Source organism: Equus przewalskii, unplaced genomic scaffold, assembly GCF_037783145.1.
Source record: "Equus przewalskii isolate Varuska unplaced genomic scaffold, EquPr2 ChrUn-13, whole genome shotgun sequence".
NCBI classification, from domain to species: domain Eukaryota; kingdom Metazoa; phylum Chordata; class Mammalia; order Perissodactyla; family Equidae; genus Equus; species Equus przewalskii.
Genome location: NW_027228750.1, coordinates 5,858,633 through 5,883,280, shown reverse-complemented (window position 1 = coordinate 5,883,280; position 24,648 = coordinate 5,858,633). Strand labels below are relative to the sequence as shown.

At 37.4% G+C, this 24,648-nt stretch overlaps 2 protein-coding genes across 3 annotated transcripts in view; both read right to left on the bottom strand.

The window, feature by feature from the left end:
- The window catches only part of PHTF1 (putative homeodomain transcription factor 1), a 47,374-nt gene extending 35,402 nt beyond the window's left edge, over positions 1-11,972 (bottom strand). The window contains exons 1-3 of the mRNA XM_008533506.2: positions 11,299-11,972; positions 10,931-11,005; positions 10,238-10,294 (exon numbers count right to left, since the gene is read on the bottom strand). Of these exons, the coding sequence (XP_008531728.1) occupies positions 10,238-10,294; positions 10,931-10,975 (102 nt within the window). The 5' untranslated portion in view covers positions 10,976-11,005; positions 11,299-11,972. The remainder of the gene's footprint in view (positions 1-10,237; positions 10,295-10,930; positions 11,006-11,298) is intronic.
- Positions 11,973-13,829: 1,857 nt separating this feature from the next.
- Positions 13,830-24,648, bottom strand: part of RSBN1 (round spermatid basic protein 1) — a 38,650-nt gene continuing 27,831 nt past the window's right edge. For both annotated transcript variants that reach the window (XM_070607916.1, XM_070607917.1), the window contains 3 exons: positions 20,461-20,628; positions 19,074-19,182; positions 13,830-18,438 (listed from right to left, as the gene is read on the bottom strand). In XM_070607916.1, the coding sequence (XP_070464017.1) occupies positions 17,965-18,438; positions 19,074-19,182; positions 20,461-20,628 (751 nt within the window). In that variant the 3' untranslated portion in view covers positions 13,830-17,964. The remainder of the gene's footprint in view (positions 18,439-19,073; positions 19,183-20,460; positions 20,629-24,648) is intronic.

The window sequence follows — 24,648 nt, the reverse complement described above, 5'->3', positions numbered from 1 at the left end:
GTTGAACATGGGTGTAGCAAAAGAAGGAATCAAGAAAGCATACAGGAAGACCCAGAAATAAGAGAGAGCATGACAAAAACTAAACAAAGTTCAAGAAAGCCTAAAGCAGAGAAGTGAAACGGGGTTAAGGTATGAGAGAGAGAAACTGAAGAGGTAAGCAAAAACCAGATTGTGAAGATTATAATCACTCTAGAAGTGTGAATATATTGTAAGGATACTAGGAAGTCAGAGAACAGTTTTAAATGAGAAAAACAATCAGACTTGTATTAAAACAGAAACAAAATAGCAAGTCAGCCTCAGTGATGATAAGTGGTGAACAGAGACAGGAGGCAAAGAAAACAAAGTTTAAAAAGCTACTCCAGTAATCTAGATCAAGGGTAGACAAATTTTATCTGTACAGGGCCAGATGGTATTTTAGGCATTGTGGGCTATTTGATCTCTGCGACAATTACTCAGTTCAGCTGCTGTTGCACTGAAGCTGACTTAGATGTACACAATAAATATGCAAAACACAGAGCCTGCTGTGCTCCAGCGATTTGGCCTGCAGGCAGTAGTTTACAGACCAGATGAGTGCAATTGGTCAGATCAGGTCATTAGAAGCAGGAATTGGGAAAAGTACACATATCCAAAAAATACTAGAAGGTAGAATCCAGAAGTCTTGGTAATTGAAAATGTGGGATCAGTGTGAAGATGAAGATGCACAAGAATTCCAAACCCCAACTTAGAACTCTAACTACTGGCGGATAAGAATGGCAAGAGAAGGGAAAGAACTAGGGTAAGGGAGGTGAGACCACATTCTGTTCACATTCCACTCACCAAGTGGGAAGTCTGTGGAAAAGGATTCTCCTCCCACAGGAAGGCGCTTCAAGTCATATAACAATAGGAGGTTCCATAACAACCTTCTCACAGGTAGGGGAATGAATAATTAGGGAAATTAATATAATACACATTTAAGTCTATATGACTCCAAAGCTAAATGTTGATGAGATTGGTTGTTTTTGCTACCAGTATAAATAAAAGGTATTGAGATATCCATATACCTATATATTCTTATACCTCTACATCTATGAATCTGTCCATGTATTTCATATGGATTATATATATCTATATTATGACTCAGGTAACTTTATTTAAAATAGTTTATTTCTTTGAAGGGGAAACTTTTAAATTAAATCTTTATCTTTATTAAAGTAATACTTACAAGGCTAATAACAAAACAACTCTTCACAGCCTCATCCTTCCTTACCTTGATTCCTACTTCCTAGTTATTTCTAAATAAGATGTGCAGAGTGCTTTCTTCAATTTTAGATGCTGTCCATTCGTTTCTTACTGTTAAAGATTAGGAGAGCTTTCTTATTTAGCCTTTCTGTGCCTCAGTTCCTTCACTTGTAAAATGGGAATGATAATACATTTACCTCATAAGGATCAATTAAGTGTGCATGTGTAGTCCTTAGAATAATGCAAGACACACAGTACATACTATTAATGATGATGATTATTACACCACAAAACACACATACACACAGTCTCCCAAACCATAGATTTCCCCCTATATGTTTTCATAATTCTAGTTAAATCAGTGTTTGATGTTTAGAGTGTTACATTTACTTAAATATTGTTCCCAGCTAAGTAAAGTAGTAAACAATGATTATATCTCCTTTCTTAGAAATTTTGTCCTAGACCTGTAATTGCTTCATTTTTTTCATTCACTTAATTTTCTCTGTATCTATTACTAACTCACCTTGAAACTCCCTCTAAGTGTTACAGATCTGCTCCCAATGTACTCAAACACAATAAATACTGGTTTCTTTTTTTCCCCACCCGTGAAGATGTCTATACCAGTTTTTTTGTCTTCCTGCTCCATTCTGGTCTAGTTGTTTTCTAGACCTGATACGAACTGTCATCCTGGAACATCTCTTAATTATCCTAGAATTCCCTTTACTTCTCTCTGTATTGACTATCCTGTCTCCTGACACTGCGGATTCCTCTTTTTTGATTTACTCATTCATCATAATACAGTACATGTCCTCCCATGCTTCCTGAGAGAGGGGACATGGGTGATACATTTTTTTTGAGACTTTGAAGGTCTGAATATATCTTCATGCAGTGCCCTTACACTTGGTTAATAGTTACGCTAGGCATAAAGTTTTCGGTTGAAAATGACTTTCTCTCACAACTTTGAAGGTTCCATTATCTTCTGGGTTCCAGATGAGCTAGAAGTTGCTGCTGAGGCACAATGTCATTCTGACTCCCATTCTTTTATGATCTGTTGTGATCATTCCCTCTACTCTCTGCTTAACTAAAGCTTTAATCCCAAATGTTCTTTTGATATTGTGATTTATCATAAGAAATATATATATTAGACTCTGCCCCTGGTTCCTGACACAGGGCTCCTGAAACCCTTATAATTTCCTGGGTGATAGCAGTGTTTTTAGTTCTAATGAGGTGACTCTGAGTGGGCTCCTGGATGAGGGCTGGTCACTAAAAGAATAAGCCATGATTAGAAGCTTGGAATTTTCAGCCCTGTCCCCATTCTCTTCAGAAGGGAGAAGAACTGAAAAGGAGTAATGATCAATTATGTCTATGTGATGAGCCTCCATAAAAATCCCAATACTATGGGGTTTGGAGAGCTTCCAGGTTGGCGAAAACACCCACATTTAGAGAGTGCTGCACCTTAACTCCATGGGGACAGAAGCTCCTGCACTCAGGACCCTCCCAGACCTCGCCCTATGTATCTCTTCATCTGGCTGTTCATATGTATTCTTTACCATATCCTTTAATAAACTAGTAAATGTAAAATAAGTGTTTCCCTGAGTTCTGTGAGTTGCTCTAGCAAATTAATCAAAGTTGGGGAGGGGGCCGTGGGAACCTCTGATTTGTAGCCAAGTCGGACAGAAGTTGTGAGTAACCTGGGGACCTTTTACTTGCAATTGGCATCTGAAGTGGGGTGGGAACATTCTTGTGGGACTGAGGCTTTAACCTGTGGGATCTGACACTCTACTCCCAGGTAAATAAGTGTCAGAATTGAATTGAATTGTAGGATACCCAGCTGGTGTCACAGAGAATTGCTTGGTGTAGGGAAAAAATCTCCATACATTTGGTAACCAGAGTTGAAGTGTTTTGTGTGAGTAGATAAAGGAGACTCACAGGAGAAACACACATGGTAGACTGAACTGAGTTCCTCTAAAATTTAGTTCTGAAATTTTATGATAATGTTTTTTAGTATAGGTGCTGATCACTCAAAAGATCCTTTCAATCTAGAAACGTGTCTATTTCAGTTCTGGGAAAATTTTTTGTATTATCTATTTGAGAATTTTCTTCCCCTCCACATATTTCCTTTTTCTGGAACGTCTATTACTGGATGTTAGGCTTCCTGCATGAACTGTACTCACTTTTCTATTTTTCCTTTGTTCTTTTGTACTATTTTTCTGGGAAATGGCCTCAACTTTATCTTCTAACTTTTCTACCGAATTTATTTCGGTTATTTTTATTTTCTGGTTCTCTTACTTTTTCATCTATAGCCCTATTTAAAAAAATTAGTATCCAGTTCTTTTTATATCTTTAAAAAGTGTTCTCATGATTCTGGTATCACTTCTTTTTCTCTTTCCTTTTTTCTCTAGGTCTCAAATATTTGATGATCTTCAATTAGCTGTTTACACTTAAGAGAGAGACACTAACATGCTAAATGCAAGTTCAGTGTGCAATGAGTGAAGTTTATTGAGTAGTGGTTACCACTGTAGAGGGGTAGCCATCCATTTCACTTCCAGTATCCTTAGGTCTTTTCTCTTTAGTCAGTTTCTGCAAAAAGAAATTCCAGTCTTCTGTTTAGAGATTATAAACCTGACCACCAGACTTAATTTCCATTATTAGTACTGTATTTCACTCCACTCTTATTTGTGCCTGGTCCTCCAGAATCCAGAACTTCTCTGGTTCAGCCTCTCCAGAGGGTGAGTGTCAATCATCTTCTGTCAGAGGAAGATAAGGATAACTGTGTGGCCATATGGAATAAGGAAGAAGATCTGGGAGTGGGTCTACTGCCCCTTATGCACATGCTCAAACAATCCTGTTTCCAGTTCTGCCTCACACCTGCTGATACACCTGATGCATCTAATTCCTGAGTCTTTCAGATGTTAAATACAGGGGTTTTAAACAGGGAGTTCACTTGTTTCCTACCGGCATTCCCTACTATAGACACTTACATTTTTACTTTCTTCACATTCCACTCACTACCCAACTTTCAAAATTGTGTTAACAGCTCTCATTTACTATAGTCTTTCTTCCACTCTTTTAATCCTTGTGGGCTGACATCTTTTTCTTATTTATTGTAATTTTAGAGGAGTTTCAAAAGAGATCAGATAGAGATTAATGCACATATTCAAACTGTCATCTTTAATAAGGAGTCTCATCTGTCATGTACCCACCATTCAGCTTAATAAAACATTATAAATATAGCTGAAGTCATCTCTGTGCTTATGATTAACCTTTTTAAATTTTCTAGTTATAAAATCATGTCATTTTCAAACGCTTATTTTTGTTATTCTAATATTAATTAGAAAATATCAAAGAAAAACAAAAGAAAAAAGTTTTAAAGTAAAGATAATATTAATTAGAATGTTTTACTCATCTTAGCAAATATATCTCAAACAGCATGTTAAGTAGTAGTAAAAGAGGTTATTCTTATTGTTTCCTTTTTGGTGGGGGACTAAATTGAGCTTCATCACTGAAAATAATGTTAGACCTTAGATTTAATACATTCTCTCAATTAAGAAATTTTAGAAAACAATTTTCATTGGGAATATGTGTGAATTTCCTGTGTACTACATTATGATTTCTCCTTTTTTTTCCTACTGGTATGATTTAAGAAAATAGCTATATTGAAGTATAATTTACATACTTTAAAACTCATCCATTTTAGGTGTATATTTTTAGTAATTAACTACTTTAGTGGATTTCTAGTAAATTTATAGAGTTGTGCAACCATCATCACATTCAAATTTTAGAACGTTTCCATCACCTCAAAAAGAAGAATGGCAGTAAATTTCTGTTCCTATCCCCCAGCCAGAGGCAACCACTGATCGGCCTTCTATTTCTATAGATTTGCCTTTTCTAGAAATTTCATATAAATAGAATCCCACAAGATACAGTCTTTTGTGGCTGGCCCCTTTTACTTAGCATAACATTTTTGAGGTTTATCCATGTTGTAGCATGTATTAATAGTTTTATTGCTGAGTGACGTTCCATCGTAAGGATATAACATATTTGCTTATCAACTCACCAGTTGATAGACATTTGGACTTTTTTCCAGTTTTTGGCTATTTGAATAGTACTGCTATAAACATTTGTGTGTGCTCTTATGCTTCTTTTTCTCTTGGGTAGATGCCTAGGAGTTGAAATGCTGAGTCATATGGGAAGTACATGACTTTTTAAGAAATTGCCAAACTATTTTCCACTTTCCATTCCCTCTAGCAGTGTATGATGATTCTAGTTCCCCCATGTCCTTGTCAACATTGGAAGGTCGGTCTTTTGAATTTTAGCCATTCTAATAGGTATATAGTAGTATGTCATTGCGGTTTTAATTTGTACTTCCCTAATGACTAACAATGTTGAGCATATTTTCATGTGCCCATTAGCCATCCATTTACCTTCTTTGGTGAAATATCTATTGAAGTCCTTTGCCCATTTTTAAATTGGCTTTTTTGTCTTCTTATTGAGTTGTAGTAGTTCTTTATATATTGTAGATGCAATACTCCATTATATATATGATTTGGAAATATTTTCTCCCAGTCTGTGGCTTTTCTTTTCATTTTTTAATTGGATATTTTGAAGAAAAGTTTTAAATTTTGATTAAGCTCAATTTATCAATTTTTGCTTTTATAGCTGTGTTTCTAAGAAATCTGTGTCTATCCCAAGGACACAAAGATGTATGTTTTCTTCCAGAAAATCTATACTTTTAGTTCTTACATTTAAGTCTATAGTCTATTTTAAGTGATTTTTGTGTACTGTGTGAGGTAAGAATCAAACTTCATTTTTATAAATGTGGATATTCAATTGTTCCAGCACCATTTATTGATAAGACTAGCATTTTTTCTTTGAATTGCTTTGGCATCTCTGTCAAAAATCAATTTATCAAAACTGTAAGGATTTACTTCTTGATTTTCTATTCTGTTACATTGATCTATTACTCATGCCACTACTACACTATCTGGATTACTGCAGCTTTACAGTAAATTTTGAGATCCAGTAATTTAAGTCCTCCAACTCTGTTCTTCTTTTTAAACTTGTTTTGAATATTCTAGGTCCTTATCAGTTTTAGACTTAGTTTATCAATTTCTACAAAAAAAAGTCTGTTGGAACGTTGAAGGGGTTACAGTCATATGTCACTTAACAACAAGAATATATTCCGGGAAATGTGTCGCTAGGCAATTTCACCACTGTGTGAATACCACAGAGTGTTAGAAGTATGGTGCCGATAAACTTGCTCGACACAGGGGTGCCACAAACCTCCAATTTGTTAAAAAAACGCATTATCTGCAAAGCACAATAAAGCAAGATATGCCTGTATTTGTTCTTGACCTAATTAACTCCTACTCATCCTTCAGATCTCATCTGAAGCATCAATTCCTCAGGGAAGGCAACTCTGACCTCCTTGACTTGGTCCACTTCCCTTGCTATAAGTAATAGCTCGGAAACAACAGCTCTCTTTCTTAGCGTTTACCACACAGTAATTATTATTTATTAGTAGGATTATTTTTATTATTGTTTCTCTCCCACGTTAAGCTCCAAGAAAAGAAAAATATTGAGTGTTTTTGCTCATCATTATGTAGACACAGTGCCTAGGTTACTGTCTGACACATGGTTGGGTAGCTGCTCAACAAATATTTGTTATATGAAGAATACATAATAGCTGTTTTAGATTTATTTTTGGTATTTTTTCCCTTCTTTAACTTATTGTTTTCTTTCTCTAGATTCTTCATATATTAACTTGAATCACTGTAACTTTCTTCCTAGTCAACCTAGATATTTTTTGTTAATACAGACATTTAGAGTAACATAATTTCATCAAGCATTACTTTGGAAACATTCCACAGATTTTGTTATACTGTCTATATTTTTATTTCTATCTTTCAGAAATACAGATATGATGTGGCCTGTGAAAACGAACAAAGGAAACCTCAACTAAAATTAGAGTCTGGAAGGCCTATAGAGGGAACCCTTACGCCCTACCACTCATTGTTAATTACCCCAAACAGGAAGAGACATATCTTGCATCTCCAACAAGTAGTTGCCTACTACCTTACTACTGCAGCAGGAGGAAGGAAAATTTCCTTCTTGCCCAGCAACATGCTTATTAGCCAATGGAAAATGCCTCGGCTCATCCAATGAGGAGCCATTGCCAGCCTGAACTCTTACTTTCCTCCAATGAATTTTCATTTAGAATGGCCCCTCCCAACTCCCCTTTTTTCTCTATAAAAGCCAGCTATCTTCCATTGTTCTCTGAACTTACCTATGGTTCCCCACAGTTTCCACATCCCAAATTGCAATTCTTTTGCTCTTCCTGAATAAACTTATTTTGCTGGTAAAATAACTGGCTCTCTTATTTTAAGTTGACAGGCCCCTCTACTCAAAAACCATAAAAATTTTTCCATTTTCTGCAGAGCAGCATCTAAAGTTCTTAGTAAACTAGTCAAGTCAGCTCCAAGCTGACTTATGGCCTATCATCTCATCTGCATACCTTATAATCCAATCAGGTACTTGCTTTTCCCTTAAGTATCATACTTCTGTTTGTAAATACTTTTCCTCTTGTGCTCAGCACCTAGCAAAATGCCTTAAGCATAGGAGCCCAATAAATGTTTGTGGAAGAGTTTACACCACTTTTCACGATCCAAGTGAAGATTTAAAATTTACAACTTTTATCATTTTGAGTTATATATTTACTATGTAATTTCTAATTATACTGTGATCTGATGTTAATATTGTTTATCTTTTTTAAAATTTTTTCTTTACTTTTTTCTTATCTTTCATTTGTTTTCAAAAATATTTATATTTGTGAAGTCTATTTTTAAATTGCATTAAACATTTCTTTGTATCTTACACTTTGGTCAATTTTTGTCTAAGACTTAAACATATTTAAAAGATATATTGGCTTCTCTCCCACCAGCATTAGACTGTGACATTCATGAAGGCAAGAACCATGTCTACCTTGTTGACTGTGTTCTTAGCACCTAGGACATGTTGGTACATTAGCTCAGTAAATTTTTACAGTTGTCTTTAATTTTATTCTTTCCACTGCTGCTAAATTAAAAAGTATACATTAAGGAGTTAGGTAGATTACCTTATGAGAGAATAATGAAGAAAAATACATATAATAGATGGGGTTCAAGTGAATACAGCACAGATTCCTAGTATGAATCAAGATGTTCTAAGAGTGGGATACAAACACAATTCCTGCCCAAGCAACTTTCATATGGTGTACTGAAAGGAAGGTATGTGTATAATGGCACGGAAATAAGAGTTGAGGAAATCTTTAAATTGGGTAGGGGAAGGAGGTAGTTAAGGAAATTCTATAGCAGAAGTAAAATCCTTTTAAGGATAAGGAAACCAAAACCCAGACAAACTACAGTCCTTGTTCAAGATCACAAGTCTAGAGATCACAAAAGAAGATCTACTCCCAGTTCTGTGCTCTTTCCATTATATCATACTCATTATCATCACTTTTTAGCAGCTCACAAAAGAATTATAGGATAGGATTTAGAGAGTTACAAAATAAAATTCGTGGATTTATTCCTCCTAACTCAATCTCCTATTAATATAAAAATCAAGAACTGCACAAAATTGTGAAACGTTAGCCAAGTACCACATAGTTCAAACAATTTTCCAGTTGACTGGCCTATAAAAAGAATGCACCTTAAAAGTGCTGGTTAAACATATTTCACCAGTGATTTAAACATCCCAGCCCAATCAGTGTAATTTAGAGATAACCAGAACCAACTATTAAGTTGTATTACACCCATATTACATATTTTTTTTAAAGTGTTAATAGAGGGACTGCAGCAAATCTTTAAAAGAGAAAGGTCAAAAAACAAGAATTTGCCAGCCATTATTCAGCACCTTCCAAGGAAGTGAGATGCTGAATCTGTATATCTAAGTATTAAAGTCAGTTGAGAGAGACATTCTTTTAGGGACATGGATGGTCTTTAGGCTTTTCCACCTCTCTCAAGACTATTCAGTTACATTTGCCTACCAAGTAACCTTTCCATGACTAATTGGCACCACCCTCTCCCACCAATACATGTTGGCCCCACATCTCTGACTTTGGAACTCAGGCCACAAATGGATTTTATTTGGCTTGCACAGAGAAAGAGGAAGAGAGGGAGGAGGTGGGAAGGTGGAGAAGGGGGAGGGGTAAAATGCTCGAAAAAATCTGTATATTTCACATAAAAATGCATATTCCCAGCTTCTCTCGAAAATTCTGAAGCTCCAGCAATACTGGGTCTGCATTGCCACAAAGTAAAACCAGCCCAAGTTAAGTAGCCGAAGCCCCATTTATATGGGACATTTGCTTTCTAATTCATCATAGATCAATTACTCCTTTCTATTTTCCTGATACTGAGGCAAATGTCAATTGTCATTTATCATTCTGCTTGCAGTGTTGCTGTAGCACCTGGGCCTTGCTTGCTCAGCACCCAGGCCCATTGCTACCATGTGTCCTGGCTCCCTTCTGGGCAGGCCACCCAGCTGCTGGGATTTGTAACAACCTAGGGCCTGGCCAGCCTGGATCCTCCCTCATCTCACGTAAAGAACATCGCGTGTTACAGGGACACAGAGCCCCTCCATGTGAGCCACTATTCCTGGGAACGCTGGTCGTACCAAGGACAGCCCCTTGGCAAGCATGCAGCCTTTGTTCCTCTGCCTACTTAAGGAAGCTTCTCTCAGGGGCCGGTAGCGGGTACACGTTGCTGTCCAGCCCGCCGCCACTGGACCTTCCCCTGTAAGTAACTCCCAATAAACCCATATGTCTCTTTCGCTGTCTCCGGGTCTTTTCTGTGGTCTCTCAGCAACCTAACCCACACTGCTCACTCAGATGGGCGTGTGGTGGAACAGCTGCATTCCCTATAAACTTCAAAGAATAAAGAGTGCCAGAGTTGGTGGATAAGTGCAGATTTTTTAAAAAGTAAGTACAATCCACTCTTCACGTTAATGCAGTAAAACAAAGCTAGAATCAAAAAAATCAGTTTACCTTAATCTGAGTCTGTTCGATTGACTTTTCCCATATCTGCTGATCATATGCTCCAATCTGCAATAGGGAGCAGGCTATTTAAATGATGCAAAGGAACTCTTTTATTTAGGTCAAGTCTCACAAAAGTCATGAAATTATTAAGTATCAATATGATATATGGAAAATGTTTGTGTTTCTCAGACCTTAGAATAAATTATTATTTCCAAGGACTGTTTCCTTCAAACTTCTAAAGGAGGTGGATCTAAAAGCAAGTTAAAAAGCAATGTCCAAAATATTTCAAATTAATTATTACCTTAAAAGATAGTACCACTTCTTAAGGACAACATCAGTAGGAGAACCAGAGAGGAATAAAAGGTAACCAACAGCTCAATAAGACTGCTGACAGTACCAGTCTGAGCTGTGCAGTTAAAAGTTCCATGTCTAAAAAACAGAAGTTTGATCAGAAGCAAGCTTTCAAAGCATTGCTGTGGCATTGTGTATGCAGCCTGGAGAAGGGAGGTGACTAGAAAATCTTATTTGGGGACCTGGAGTGTAAAAGATCTAATGACCTTGTACATCAGTGTTTCCATTTCTGTTGAGAGATATCATGTAAGAAGACCTGGCCCTACCAAGCTCAGGGAAAATCAATCTGATATTCTTTGTGGGAGCTTTCTGCAGGAAGTATGCTTTACAAATAAAAAATACTGATATTACCTTCTTTTGGTACCACGATATAGCATCTCTCTCATTTGAGGCCATCTGTGTCTCCAGCCAGAAAATGGAATTTCACTGAAAATGAAGGAAAACCAGTCGGTGAATCCAGTTGCTGAAAGGTACTCTCCCAGTTCGGGTAGAACTGAAAAACCGCTTCTGTCAGCCTCTCCATGAGCTGCTGTCTCTTTCTCCGGCTGTTTGCCAGGAAAAAAACAAAAACAAAAGCAAACCAAAACACCTCTGGCGCAGCGGCGACCGGAGAAGCCTCGCAGCGGTCTTTTGCGCGAGTGTGTTCATGGATGCAGGGAAGGGGAGGTCGCCGAGTCGACCTGCACTCCCCGCTCCGCTCCCCCGAGTCCGGCTCTCACCTGGTGCCCGCGGCCCCGCAGTCCGGCAGCCGGGACCTTCCTCCTCAGTGGCCCCGGCCCGGCCGTGAGCCCGGGGGCCAGGCGGCGGGAGCGGCAGGCCGCATCTTCCCCCCGAGGCGGAGACGCCGGCGGGGCAGTTACCATGGAGACCACGGAGGCCGCCCCAGCCTCGGAGGCGGCCGGCCGCTCAGCGCCCAGAGGAGGTCAGTCTGTCGCCACAGACCCGGCGCCCTCCAAGGCCGACCTAAAGGATCACCTACTGACCCCAAAATAAGAAAAGAATGAACTGGGAAAGGAGGGGTATAAAAAGTGATGGGGGTCTTCGCGAGGCCGCCAGCCGCTGCGGCAACGGCAAAAGGCTTTGTGCCCGGCTGGAAAGGTCAGGTGCAAAGGCCCCAAGTTGCGGAGGCAGCTGCTTCGCGGCGGCGGGCGCGCGTCCTCGCCGGGCTGGGCGGTGCCGGGCCGGGCCGGGCCGTGAATCAGCCGGCAGCGCTGGGAGAGCCGCTCTGCAGCCCACAGCGCAGCCAGGCCGAGGCTTCCGCTTTCCGGGTTTTGCTTCGAAGCTGGCTCCGCCCCCGGCCGGGCCTTCCCGCCAAGCCTCCGCGATCAAGGCCTAGGGCAGCTCCCCGAGATCACCCTTCGGGTCACCTTCTCAAAAACGATTTTCCCAGCCATCGACCTAAAGGAGGTCGGTCCTGATATTCTAACAGTTACCCGTTCATTTCTTTGTAACACTTATCTTTGTGTTTTATAAATTTCTTTGTGCTTCATTATCGTCAGTCTTCCCCACTGGGCTGTGGGCTCCATGAGGTCCAAGACTGGGGCCTGGCAGGAGCCTGGCACATAGGTTCTCAGTCTTTGCTGAAAGAACAAATATTTTCATGAACTTACGCTGCTCTGGGACGAAGGGCCTGGCAAGCTGCGGCTTAGTGATTCCTGTCCCGCCCCTCAGCAGCTCTGGGACTTAAGCTTTCTGGATGATTAAGGGTATGAAAGAGGAGGGCCCAAGCTTGGGGCAGTTCGAGGGCACTTCTCCCAAATTAGGGTAGGAGAAGATGGCAGCGAGAAAAGCTGTTTCTAGGTTAAAAATTCAAGCAGACTGATAGAGGTCAGGGGCAAGGAATGGTTGCACCCTAAAATGAATATTTAAGGATACGTTAATAAGGTTTTAAGCCGCTATCCCCTCTATACCTTTTTTTGGCCATTAATGGAACACTGACCCCTAATGGCCATTGCCACTTCACTTGAAGCATTGCCCTTGCTTGCTCAGCTTGTAAAACAGACAGTGGTTAGACTAGGTACCACTTCAGAAAGCCTAAGTTCTTAATGTTGTCAGAAAAGCCGTTCTTGTTTTACAGACATTTCTCATCATCTGTTACATCGGCATAAGGTGGAAGTTATCCCCATTTTACCGATGAGGAAAGAAGATAAAAAGTAATGCTTACAGAACTAACTTCAAATTATCTCACCCAGGCTTGATTTATTTTTATATTGCATACATTGGTGGTGGTTTCCTTTCTGCTTTTGCTGCTTGACAGCTTTTCCTTTCCTTAGAGCTAAACATTACAATTCTGTTGGGTTTCAAGACAAATGGCCAATTTAAAAAAAACAAACTGGATAAATGACAATTGAAAATATTTTTTGCATATCTAAATATTTGCCTTAAGACTTAAATTACATTAATAGCAAAAATATTTTACTTCATTGCTTAGCACACAAAGAGGCTTTTTGGGGAGTTCGTGGAAGAACGGAATCAGGTCAGTCTCATTAGGAATTAGCAAATCATCTTTCGGGAGCTCCTTTACAAACTTTTCAGTGCTTTCTAAGGTTGCCACTGAACAAAGCATGGGTTTGGACACAGAACTACATTCAAATCCTTGCTCCCACTAATGAAGAATGTGATCTTAGGCAATTTATTCAACCTAACAAGCCTGTTTTCTCACTTGTATTAAGGGAGGTTGTATTGTTACCTTCCTATGCTGTGAGGATTAAATGAGATACCCTAATATAAAGTGCCTGGCCCACAGCACTTTCTCAAAAAACATTAGTTCCCTTCCCTTTCTTTTCATAATCAGAACCAAGGGCTACCAGTGCTTAGGGCAGGCACCTCAACCAAAGAGCAGTTCACCCAAATAAAAACTGATGAGGAAAAAATTTCATTGCGTTGTGTCACTTAATACATCAATGACATCTTAAAAGTCTAACACTGGGTACATGCACTTTAAAAAGTACTGACATCACCAGAATAAAAATTTAAGATTGTCCACTTATAAGCAGATCTAAACCAACCTAAGGAGCAGGAGGCATAACTGCCACAAATGCCAAGCACTGTTTTTCTTCTTCCCCAAAACTAGCTGCATCTCAATATGGATGGATTTTTCCCCAGATATCTATGACTTTCCTTTAGGAAAGAAAAGTCACAAGAGTTTCTATTAGAAAGTAGGGATATAGAAGCGGGGATTCATACTTTAAAAACAGGTTCCAAGTAGCTAGAATTCACACGTGCTATTCATTTTGTCATGAAACATCAGTAAAGGACAAATCAGACTTTGTTTATTAAAAAAATACTTTACAGGAAAAAAAAACCTCTATGCATTCCATTGTCCTATTTTACAAAGAAATAGCTTAACAATTTAACACACTTAGACAGCTACAAAAAAGCACTGTGTTAAAAGGGTTATTATTCACACAAATTTAGATTTAAGACTATTCATTAAAAACCTTTTTAAAACACTCATTAATGTCAATAAACAAACTAAGGCCACACAACGCAAATAGTCCGCCAGGCAAATTATACATTTCATCTATATGCAAAGACCTCTTAGATAAATTAAAGCCACAGGAAAAAAAGTCTTAGCTGCCAATCAAAATGGAATTTAGTCACAGAAAACACTATTACATGAAAATTTACAACATGTGATAGAAGTAGTACATAAGTATTTCTTTAGAGAGAATTGAAAAGTGCTATATTAAGAGACAGTGGTCTCAACTACATGCACAAGTGGATCCTAAAAAACGTATGAAGAAAATGGAAGGCCATAATATTTATGGAGAGATACTTGCTTTTAAAGCAACAAACTTTCAGGATGAGGATAGGTCTCTTATGTGCTAAAGAAAAACATTTGTCTTGTACATTTCCTCTACTTACTGTATGACCAATAAATACAGCTACAATCTGTTTAAAAAAAATAAAACTTAGCAGAAATATGAACCTCTGGCATGTACTAGTGAAAAGTTCTTTTTTTAAAACCTGTAGTAATGATAAAACAGATTTATTAGAAAGACACAAACTCAATTACCCTAAAGGAATAAATGCAAATAAATTTTTAATGGAAAATATGATGGGCTAATATTAATGATCAAGAATATATTCACTAATGGTTTTCTTGAATTTTGGAGTCTTGTTCCTAAATTAGCTTTCATTCTAGACAATATAGATGGAAAGGCAATAAGCAAAAGTTTCTCCAGTCTTTAAGTGTGAACTTTATGCCTATTAAGACTGATGCAAAATGATGAAGACATCTTTTCCTAAGATTTAGTAAAGAATTTCATTTAACAAGCTCCTTTTTCCCCCTACAAGAGCTTGAAATATTAGTCAGCTGATATTCCAGCTGTCTCTAAGGGGAAAGGGCACCTTTCAAAAGTCTTTAATTAAAAATAATAAAGTACCAGTGAAACAAATTCTAAGTACTGAATAAACAAATTAAAAGTACAATTAAGCCTAGGAATTCATTTTAAAGAGTTAAAACTTTGAAGGGGGAAACTAATACGTAGGTTTTATTATTATTGCTTTATGAATTTGGGATAACCTCTTTGAATCATAATACTACTCCTAGCATATCTTGGTAATTATAGAATGACTTCTGGGGCAGGGGGAAGACTTTTATCCTTATTAATACCATAAAATCATTCTAGTTACTAGGTTAGGAATATTCATTTATTGGGTCCTTTCCATAAGCACATTTTAAAAATATCCCTCTGCTCCACAAAATACTAAAACTTATAGCCACATACTGCAAGTAATCTCAAAGAGTTGGCACAACAGATAATATACCAAAAGGGAAGATCAGCTTAAATTTCAGTTACAACTTCACTGCCATCACTACTTTACAAATCAGAAGACGCCAGATTGCTCCATGCCTTACTCCACCAAACCAAATAATTTAATGATTTAGAAAAGTTGCAATCATTTGTATCACTAAACTAGGATACAGCTTTGAAAGCAGTAAGAAACTCAAAACTTGAGCTTTTATATTCATCAGTCTTTAAAGCATGCTATTAAAATCTAATACTCACATAGGACATTCAGAGTTTCCAGATACATTACTAGCTAAATGTTTCTCTCTCCATTCTATTGCAATTCTAACATACAATGAATTTATTAGTACATGATTTTAAACATTTTTATATTCTCTTAATGTGTTTATATTGGAGGTGAGGGTAGAATATTTTATAAAAGGAGAATTGGGATTTGCTGTTGATTGTAGGTCTTTGCAGATCCGCTGGTTCCTGAGTGATTATACACAGTGCTGGCTGTCAGGAGACAGTCTCCTTGTTTATTAGCAATGACCAGCTTAGATGGCAGATGGCATCTGCTGGATGGCAAGTGGGAGATGGGGAAATCGGATTTTGGAAGACAAGAAAAATAAAAATTAAAAAAGTTTCTGCTTTAACAACCTTGTTCTTCATGATTATTTTAAAAAGCAAATGTTGCCTGAGAAGAATTTTACTTTGCACAGCCTAGTAAAGCTCTATGAAATTCTTCTGGACAGAAAAACAAAAACAAGAAATAACCCAAACCCACATATTTTGTGATTAACAGCCCACCCCCCCAATAACAAAAAACACCCTCAAAGGCAGGTCCCTTAAAAACTAGCCTTGATAAACTAGAATTTACCCTAGAATTTATACCCAAGATTTTAAAACACCCCTGCAATAATCACATTACTTTTTATACCATTCTAATTACCTTATTTACAAAGATAACTAAAACCAACATCACTTCCAATTCATAAATGGTTTACATTGAAATGTTTCTCTATTTGTCTTCATCCTTTGTAACAGAGAATACATACATATACATATATATAAGGAATAATACAGATTCTAACTAATCACTGCAGTATTTGCTGATGGTTACTTTCCTATCGGTTTACACAGTGACCTCTATACTTTGCTAATATGCATTTAACTACACAACAATATTGCACAAAGTAATATTTATATAAGATTTAACTTATTTCAGAATATTTTAGAGAAAATTCATATTTGACATTTCAAAAGATGCAGCTAAGTTTTCATGGTGACAGACATAATAAAGCAGCATCCTTTTTGCCTATGTTGACGTAAATATTCCAAATCTCACCCTCCAGGAAAAAAAATCTCCAAATTGCACTATAACCAGGTAGATACAAGAATCTGGTCTTAGGTGTGGGGAGTACTCTTCCTTTAATAAACAAAAGGCCTACTGTATTATTAACTAAGAGAAAGTGAAATGTGTATCACATTAACATTCTAAAATAATAGAAAGTTAAGACTACACTAGCTATATGAACTGTGCCTGCTTCAAAAAAAATTTAAATACTCAGGCACTAAGCATTAGGCTACCCGAAACTCGAGGATGAAGTCTAGTGCCATATTCTTGATTAGACAGTAGCAACAGAGTAACAGTAAATAAACCCAGGTATTCACCAGTTAAAACTGTGAACTGATGTGTCTCAACAGATCTTTATCACAAAGAGGTTGATGCCAGGTGACAAAAGTAGTTTTTCCTAAGTTTCATGCACAACATACGGCAGCCTCATCAGAAAGACTGATATCATTCACTAAGTTTGATACTCGTGATCATTTTAGGAAGCAAAAGTATCCACACAAAACGTGAGGATGCTAGGAAGCAGAATCAACAGAGTATCATGTCAACATTATCTCTTTTACCCAAAATATCGTCCATAGTTACCACATATTCTACAAGAGATTAATGAACCATGGATAATGAATGACCAAGGACTACTCATCTTTAGATAGTTTTAATTGAAATATCCACTGGGCTTTAAATAACAGATACAAAAAAGTTTGGATCAGAAAGTGCTGTGCTTTCTCTTTTGTTAAGAAACCAGAGAGCCACTGAATTTTCCTTAGAAACTACCTGCTGTTTATGGTTGGAACTAAGTAACTTACTTGCCCACGTATAAGATGCAAGAACTCTTTCCTGCAACCTATGCCATTTTTACTGTAGAAATTGAATCTGTGCCATAAAGACACAAGTCCTAAACCAAAACTCTGATCTTCTATCATAAAAACAGCAAATATGGCAAGAGACAAGGCAAGATAAAATTAAGGGAAGTGAATAATTTAGCAAATAAGAATCTGTTATTCCAGAGAATTCTCATTTCAATTTGAAGAAGAGACTGAATTGTTACCTCACACCTTAAAACAGAAAGTAGCAGCAGACCCACTATTACATACTGTACTAACGGGATAAGATACAACTCTTAACTTTGCATAATCTGTGTAAAAAAGATATGCTTGACATTTGTGGAATGTCATTTCTCTTTATAGAATTATAGGCAAGATTTCTCCAATAAAACTTAACTTAAGCCAGTTATAAAACTATAACTTCACATCAAAAGTTAAAAAAGTTAAAAAATGTGTTTGAATATGTACATATCACACAGGAGTGCTTGAATGTTCCTGTAGATTGTGTTGCTGGTCAGAGTCCAGTCTACTTTCCACCTTTAAAACTGGAATAGGCTGAGTCATCTGATCTTGCTGCAGATTAAGTTCTGATGAAGGTGGGAAGGACGATGAAGCAGCTGTCAAAAGCTGCATCTCTGTGCATGTTTCTTCAGAGTCAGTTTTTATCCTCACACACTGGGAGTCAACTTCTAATTCTCGCTTTCCAGTTAAGTCACAGTCGATGTTAGAACTGCTTTCTGTGTTTTGAGTGGCTTCCACAACAGGGTGGTACTGTTTAAGCCTTATATGCCAGGCTAAGCTGCACACTGCTGACACTGTTTTGAACTGATGAATGACATTTCTAGGGATGAAGTAGATATCATTGTCGCATAGCTGAATTCTAGCATAACGAATGCCTTCCCGCCTCATTTGGTTTAGTTTAGCTTCATCCACCCACTGTACACACTGGAGAGAGGAAAAAAGTTGCATGAGACTTTAAGATATGTAATAATTTAGTAGAAAAGAAATACTATAATTAGCACAGGAAAAAATTGGGCCAATAAAGCTAAGTAATACTCAATGATATACAAAACTTTCTAATATTTCCTGTAATGCTCAAGAAACATTCTTCCTTTTATTTTACTACCTCTCTAGTAACAAAGTACAGTTTAAATCAAGATGACCTAGGGAATCACTCAAATAAGTACTTCAAAACGCAGCTAAATACCAATATTCTTTGCCACAAATGAGGGCAACATTTATCTGCTTCTTCGTGTCTTTCAACTTTTTACAGGTGAGGGCACCCGGTGCAATGGAGTTAACAACTGAACCTGCTTATGGCCAGAACGGAGCAGCCTGGGTCCTCTGACCATCCCAGGCCCACCTGGTATACCCAAGACTGAAGGGATCTTAAGCATGCTGCTTGGGAAGCTCTGTTTTAATGATTTTCAACACTCTCCAGACACAGCCTGTAACAGTAATAAAATTAAATTCACTAGCCCATGTATCCAACTTTAACATAAAATGCAAAATAAAATTTGCAATAATACTTACTTCCAATACCACACTCCAAGGGTAATAAAAAAAGCAAGAGTTATTACCTGGGAAACTGGAGGTTCATGAAGGTCTAACTGAAGTCTCTGCACAACATCGGTAAAATCCTCAGCATGAAAACAAATCACATCTTTGGTTATGCGAGGCTGGTCACTCCTAAGATTAACAAAACTAAGTTTTAGACTAAAACAAGCATCTCATAATGGAAAATAATGACAAATTTCAGTTTTCCTGTTCCTGGAAATGCTACTACTAGCATAGAAAGAGATGCATGACTCCTAAGGATAAAGTATATATTTGCTTCTCTAATCAACTCCAAAAAAATAAAACAATAAAGCTGATTTTTTAAAAAAAAATTAGATTAGTTGTTACAAAACTAAAACAATGACTAAAAACAAATAATTTTATTCTAAACTAGTTGCATGTGCATCCTCTCACCACTATGCCCCACCACCTCCATGCCACCCTGTAATGTCATCATCAGGTTGAAATGAAGCAGAGAGAACACATCTTGACCACACAAATATCACATCTACCAGCTTTCAAAGTAGAAAGGGAAAAAAACGCTGAATGATTTTAACTTGAAATACTTACTGTCAAGCTGTGATTGAACTATACTTCTAAAATAAGTCAGATCAAACTCTACAGTAATTTTGAAGGCTCTGAAGTCATAAATATGAAAAACAAAGTAAAATACAGTTTTTAAATAAGCTACATTCTATGTCCTGAGCTTTGTTAAAACTGGGCCCCAACTGAATGTAAAAGGGTGCAGCCACTATGGAAAACAGTTTTGCAGTTCCTCCAAAAATTAAAAATAGAATTACCATATGATCCAGCAATTCCACTTCTGGGTATACACCCAAAAGATTGAAAGCAGGGACACGAAGAGAGATTTGTTCCTAACAGCTAAAAAGTGGAAGCAACCCAAGTGTCCACTGATGGAAGAATGGATAAACAAAATGTAGCATATACGCACAATGGAATTCTACTGAGCCTTAGAAACGAAGAAAATTATGACACACGGTATGGATGAACCTTGAGAATATTATGCTAACTGAAATAAGCCAGTCACAGAAAGACAACTACTGTATGATTCCATTCATATGAGGTTTTAAAGTAGTCAAATTCATAGAAACAGAAGTAGAATGACAGTTACCAGGAGCTGAGGGGAGAGGAGAAAAGGAAGTTATTGTTTAAGGGGTATAGTTACAGTTTTGCAAGATGAAAACGTTCTGGAGATCTATTTCACAACAATGTGAATATACTCAACACTAATGAACTATACACTTAAAAATGACGATGATTTTAATTTTTAATGGTATGTTATATGCATTTTACCACAATTTTAAAAAAATTGGTCTCCAGCATTTTAAATTGAGTCCACATTTTCTTAGACAACATTAACCAACCTTGCAGTTGAGTTCATTAACTTACCATTCACCAAACTGTACAGCTTTCAAAACCCCAACAGCAGCCGTACTCTGCCAGTCAAACCCCTGACCCACATGATCTGCATGAGCTCTTGTCCTATCTTCAAAGAGGACTTCACGGGGTTCACTGGTCCGAGGTAGGTACTGGAGATTTTTAATTTCATTCATTGATCTGGAGTTGATTTGGTTGTGAAGTAAAGGGGGGGAAAAAGTATTAATAGCAATAAGGGGAAGTCTGCTAAAATATCAAATTTTAAACAAGATGATGGCTGAGAAGGGTTCAATGATTTTGGTCATTAGCATTTAACACACTCTATTGTAATGTTTAATGTGATTGCCTTCTTCTCTCAGTCTGTCATGATAACGGGGAAGTTATATCTTTGATTTGGCTCAAATCTAGTGTTTGAATACAGAAAATTTAGTTATCTAAGCAACAGAAAATACAATTCAAAGTTCAAGGCTATATGTTTCTTTACCCTGAGTCATTTTTTAACTCTCAAAACATTCTACCAGACTTGATTCAAGATGGCAAATTGAACATCTACATTATCTATTTCCACATTAAAAAGAAAGTAAAAGGCTTCAAACTAACATGGTAGGTGTGAGGGAGAGTAGATGGGGGAATACATGGGAGTACAGATGAAAGAGAAATGGCTGTGAGTTGATAACTGTTGATATTGAATACATGGGAGTTTATTAGATTATCTTCTGATTTTTTTATGTGCTCAAAAGTTTCTAAATATAATAATCTAAAGGTGACAGTAAAGAAATGAATAAGCAACAAAGGAAATGAATTAGTAAATGAACAATATCAACAAACTTCTGCAAGACGGAAAATTATTAAAAGTGTCTTGGATTGATAAAACGGAGCAGAGAAAGCCACAGGCCTAGAATACACAAGAAAGGAATGGCAGCTAAAAAGGCAGTAGGCCTACTCAATAGACCTTAGAGAAGAAGCCTAAAAGTCAAAAAAAATTTGCCGGGTATAATGATGATAATGGACAGAAATGAAGTAAGGCTGAGAAAGGGGAAATTAAAGTGAAACTCTACAAATGAACCAGTCACTTACCAACCTTGTCGGCAGAAATGTGGACAGTTCCGGCATTTACCCCCATGGAGAAGACTATGGGTGACCCATCTAGCATCTATCCCTCATCTTTATTTCCCTGACAGAACTCTGATTTTCATTAGCTATCTGCTCCTACCCTATACGGGACCTCATTCACAAGCCCCGAAGTGAGTCCTGGCAAATTGTGTTAAGTTAATGTTCCTTGCCAGTTTTAGGCAATCAGTTCCTGATTTAGGAACAGGCATGAACTGATTCTGGCTAGCAGTAAGAGACGAAATCTGCTAAGGAGACTTCTGGGAAGTTTCCTAGCTCCTAAGAAAGAAGTAGAAGAAAAGACAGTCTCTTCTTCTCTTAGACATAACCAGATCCAGATCTGATGCCTAGAACTCCTTAGCCATCCATAAAGAAAGCCATTCGTGAGTACAAAGCCTAGGCAAAGAGAGTGACAGAACAGAGAAAAGGAAAAGATCCGGTTCCTTGATGACAGCACTGAGTCACTGACCATATGGTACCCAGAGCCAGCCTCTCTGGACTTCTTGATATACAGGATAACATTTTATTTTATGAACCAGTTTGAATCAAGATTTTTGCCGTTTGTAGCCAAAAGCATCCTGATAAACTTTCAGCCAAAAAACCCCTGCATGTTCTTCTCTAAAAACATTGTACTGGGGCCGGCCTGGTGGCGCAGCAGTTAAGTGCGCGCCCTTCGCTTCGGTGCCTGGAGTTCGCCAGTTCAGATCCCAGCTGTGGACCTACGCACCGCTTATGAAACCATGCTGTGGCAGGCCTCCCACATATAAAATAGAGGAAGATTGGCACAGATGTTAGCTCGGGGCTAATCTTCTTCAAAATACAAATAAACAAAAAACATTGTACTTACCATATGAATAGAACTAATGTAATCCTCTGGCATTTGGACACATCCTTTAATGTCCAGTCCTATGCCTGTTAACTCTAATGGGAAACCTGACAAGCCTCACTGAACTATTAACAGAATGACCAGTAGGTCAAAAGCTTTACTCCCAGATATGAATGGGTCAACCCAGAATCACGAGATATGTGAAGATGGCCTGTAGCAGCCTGACAAACACCAAAATAACCAATCCTGAAATGTAAGAATTCAAAAGAAAGGTTAGAAAACAAAAATCAAGTAAATGTCCCAAAATCAAAAGCAAAAAGCTAAGTAACAGAAAATATGAGGCTCGGAGCCGGCCCCGTGGCCGAGTGGTTAAGTTTTGTGTACTCCGCTTCAGTGGCCCAGGGTTTTGCTGGTTCGGATCCTGGGCGCGGACACAGGACTGCTCATCAAGCCATGCTGAGGTGGTGTCCCACATGCCACAACTAGAAGGACCCACAACTAAAATACACACCTATGTACTGGGGGGATTTGGGGAGAAAAAGCAGAAAAATAAAAAATTAATTTAAAAAAATTTTTAAAAAAGATTGGCAACAGTTGTTAGCTCAGGTGCCAATCTTTAAAAAAAATTAAAAAAAAATAAAAAAGAAAATATGAGGGTCATCAAACTGGGAGATCTATTATTCAACCAACAGTAGTTTCAGAAAGAAACAGAGAAAAATGAAGAAATTACCAAAGCAATTTGGCAACAAAAATTCCCAGAAATGAAGAGAAACATGAATCTTGAAGGGACTTACCAAATTAAAAAAAGGATTAAAAAATAAGAATAAGAATGAAAGACCCAAACAAAGACATATCATTGTGAAATTAAGCTTTCAGAGAGGAAAAGAAAATAGGTTACCTACAAAAGAACAAAAATTACACCAGCATTAAGACTTCTCCTCAACAATATCAGATACCAGAAGACACTAGGGCAATGCTAAAAATTCTAAGGGAAAATACATCCTCTGGACTACAGCTAAACTACCAATCATATTTAATTACAGAAAAAGAAATTTCAGACAGATAGTATCTCAGAATACCTTTCTTTTCTTAAGACTATTACTTGAGAATGTGCTCAAGCAAGAGAAGGAAATAAATCTACAAAGAAGACAACCATAGATTAATGCAGAAAAGCGTGAAATGGAAGTCCTAGGTTGACGTTGACAACTGTGAAATAAGCTTTTCACATTGAAGTAAGAGAACACAAAGCACCAAAAGATTCCCAGGTAAAAAACTGATGTGTTAGAGCAGGTAGTATGATTAAAAATCTGGATTCTTGAGGAGATGAACAGAACACAGAATGCAAGGTAACTACCAACATTCTCCCCAAAAAAAAGGCTTATTATATAAAAAAGCCAAAGGTCAAAGTCATAGTCAGAGAAGAGAAAGTCAGTGTGGTTCTAGAAGAAAATAATGTATCAAGATTAGGGATATGGTCAAGAAAAGTATATGTCCCTCCTCAGAAAAGGGCAATCAAACACTGCAAGGAAAACAGAACAATTTAAAAGAAGCAGCAGCATGATTCAAATATGAAACAAACTAAAACGTGGCATAATTTTCAGTATCTAGGTAAAACACAGAAAAGAAAGATCCTTTTGCATATTATTCCTTTGAGTGATAACATTGGAACCTTAGAATATGAATTTTTAGCCTACTAGTTGGGTCTGCAATAAACTTATCTACCATAATATTATAAATGCCATTTTTTGGCTTTCAAATTTTAGAATATACCTATTGACAAAGCATATAAAAACCTATTTATGGTTTTAAAGCAGAATATGAATTAACCTCAATAATGTATAAGCAACAGCTGACAAAAAGTAGAAGTGGGTAGCAAGAGAGTAAAGTAGGGGTCATCTAACTATTTAGGGAACAGGTAAAGGGAAGGAATCCCTATCCATCATAACAAGAAACTGACAAATTTCCCATCAAAGCCTTAAAACAAAACAAAATAAAAAAGACATTAAAAACAGAAATAGTTTTTTGCCTCTAGAAAAAAGGTGCTTGCCTCTGGAGGGAAAGGTGGTCAGGGTTTTTCATTATAAACCCTACTGTACTATTTGATTTTTTAAAACCCTGTGCATGTACTTCTTTAACTCTAGAGTTCATAAATTCAAAGATCATCTTCATTAGCAGTGCCCTTGATAACTAGACAGCTTCTCACATTGATTCCACCATTTTCGGCAATAGGGCATTCTCATTAACACAAAAAGATGACATTAGTG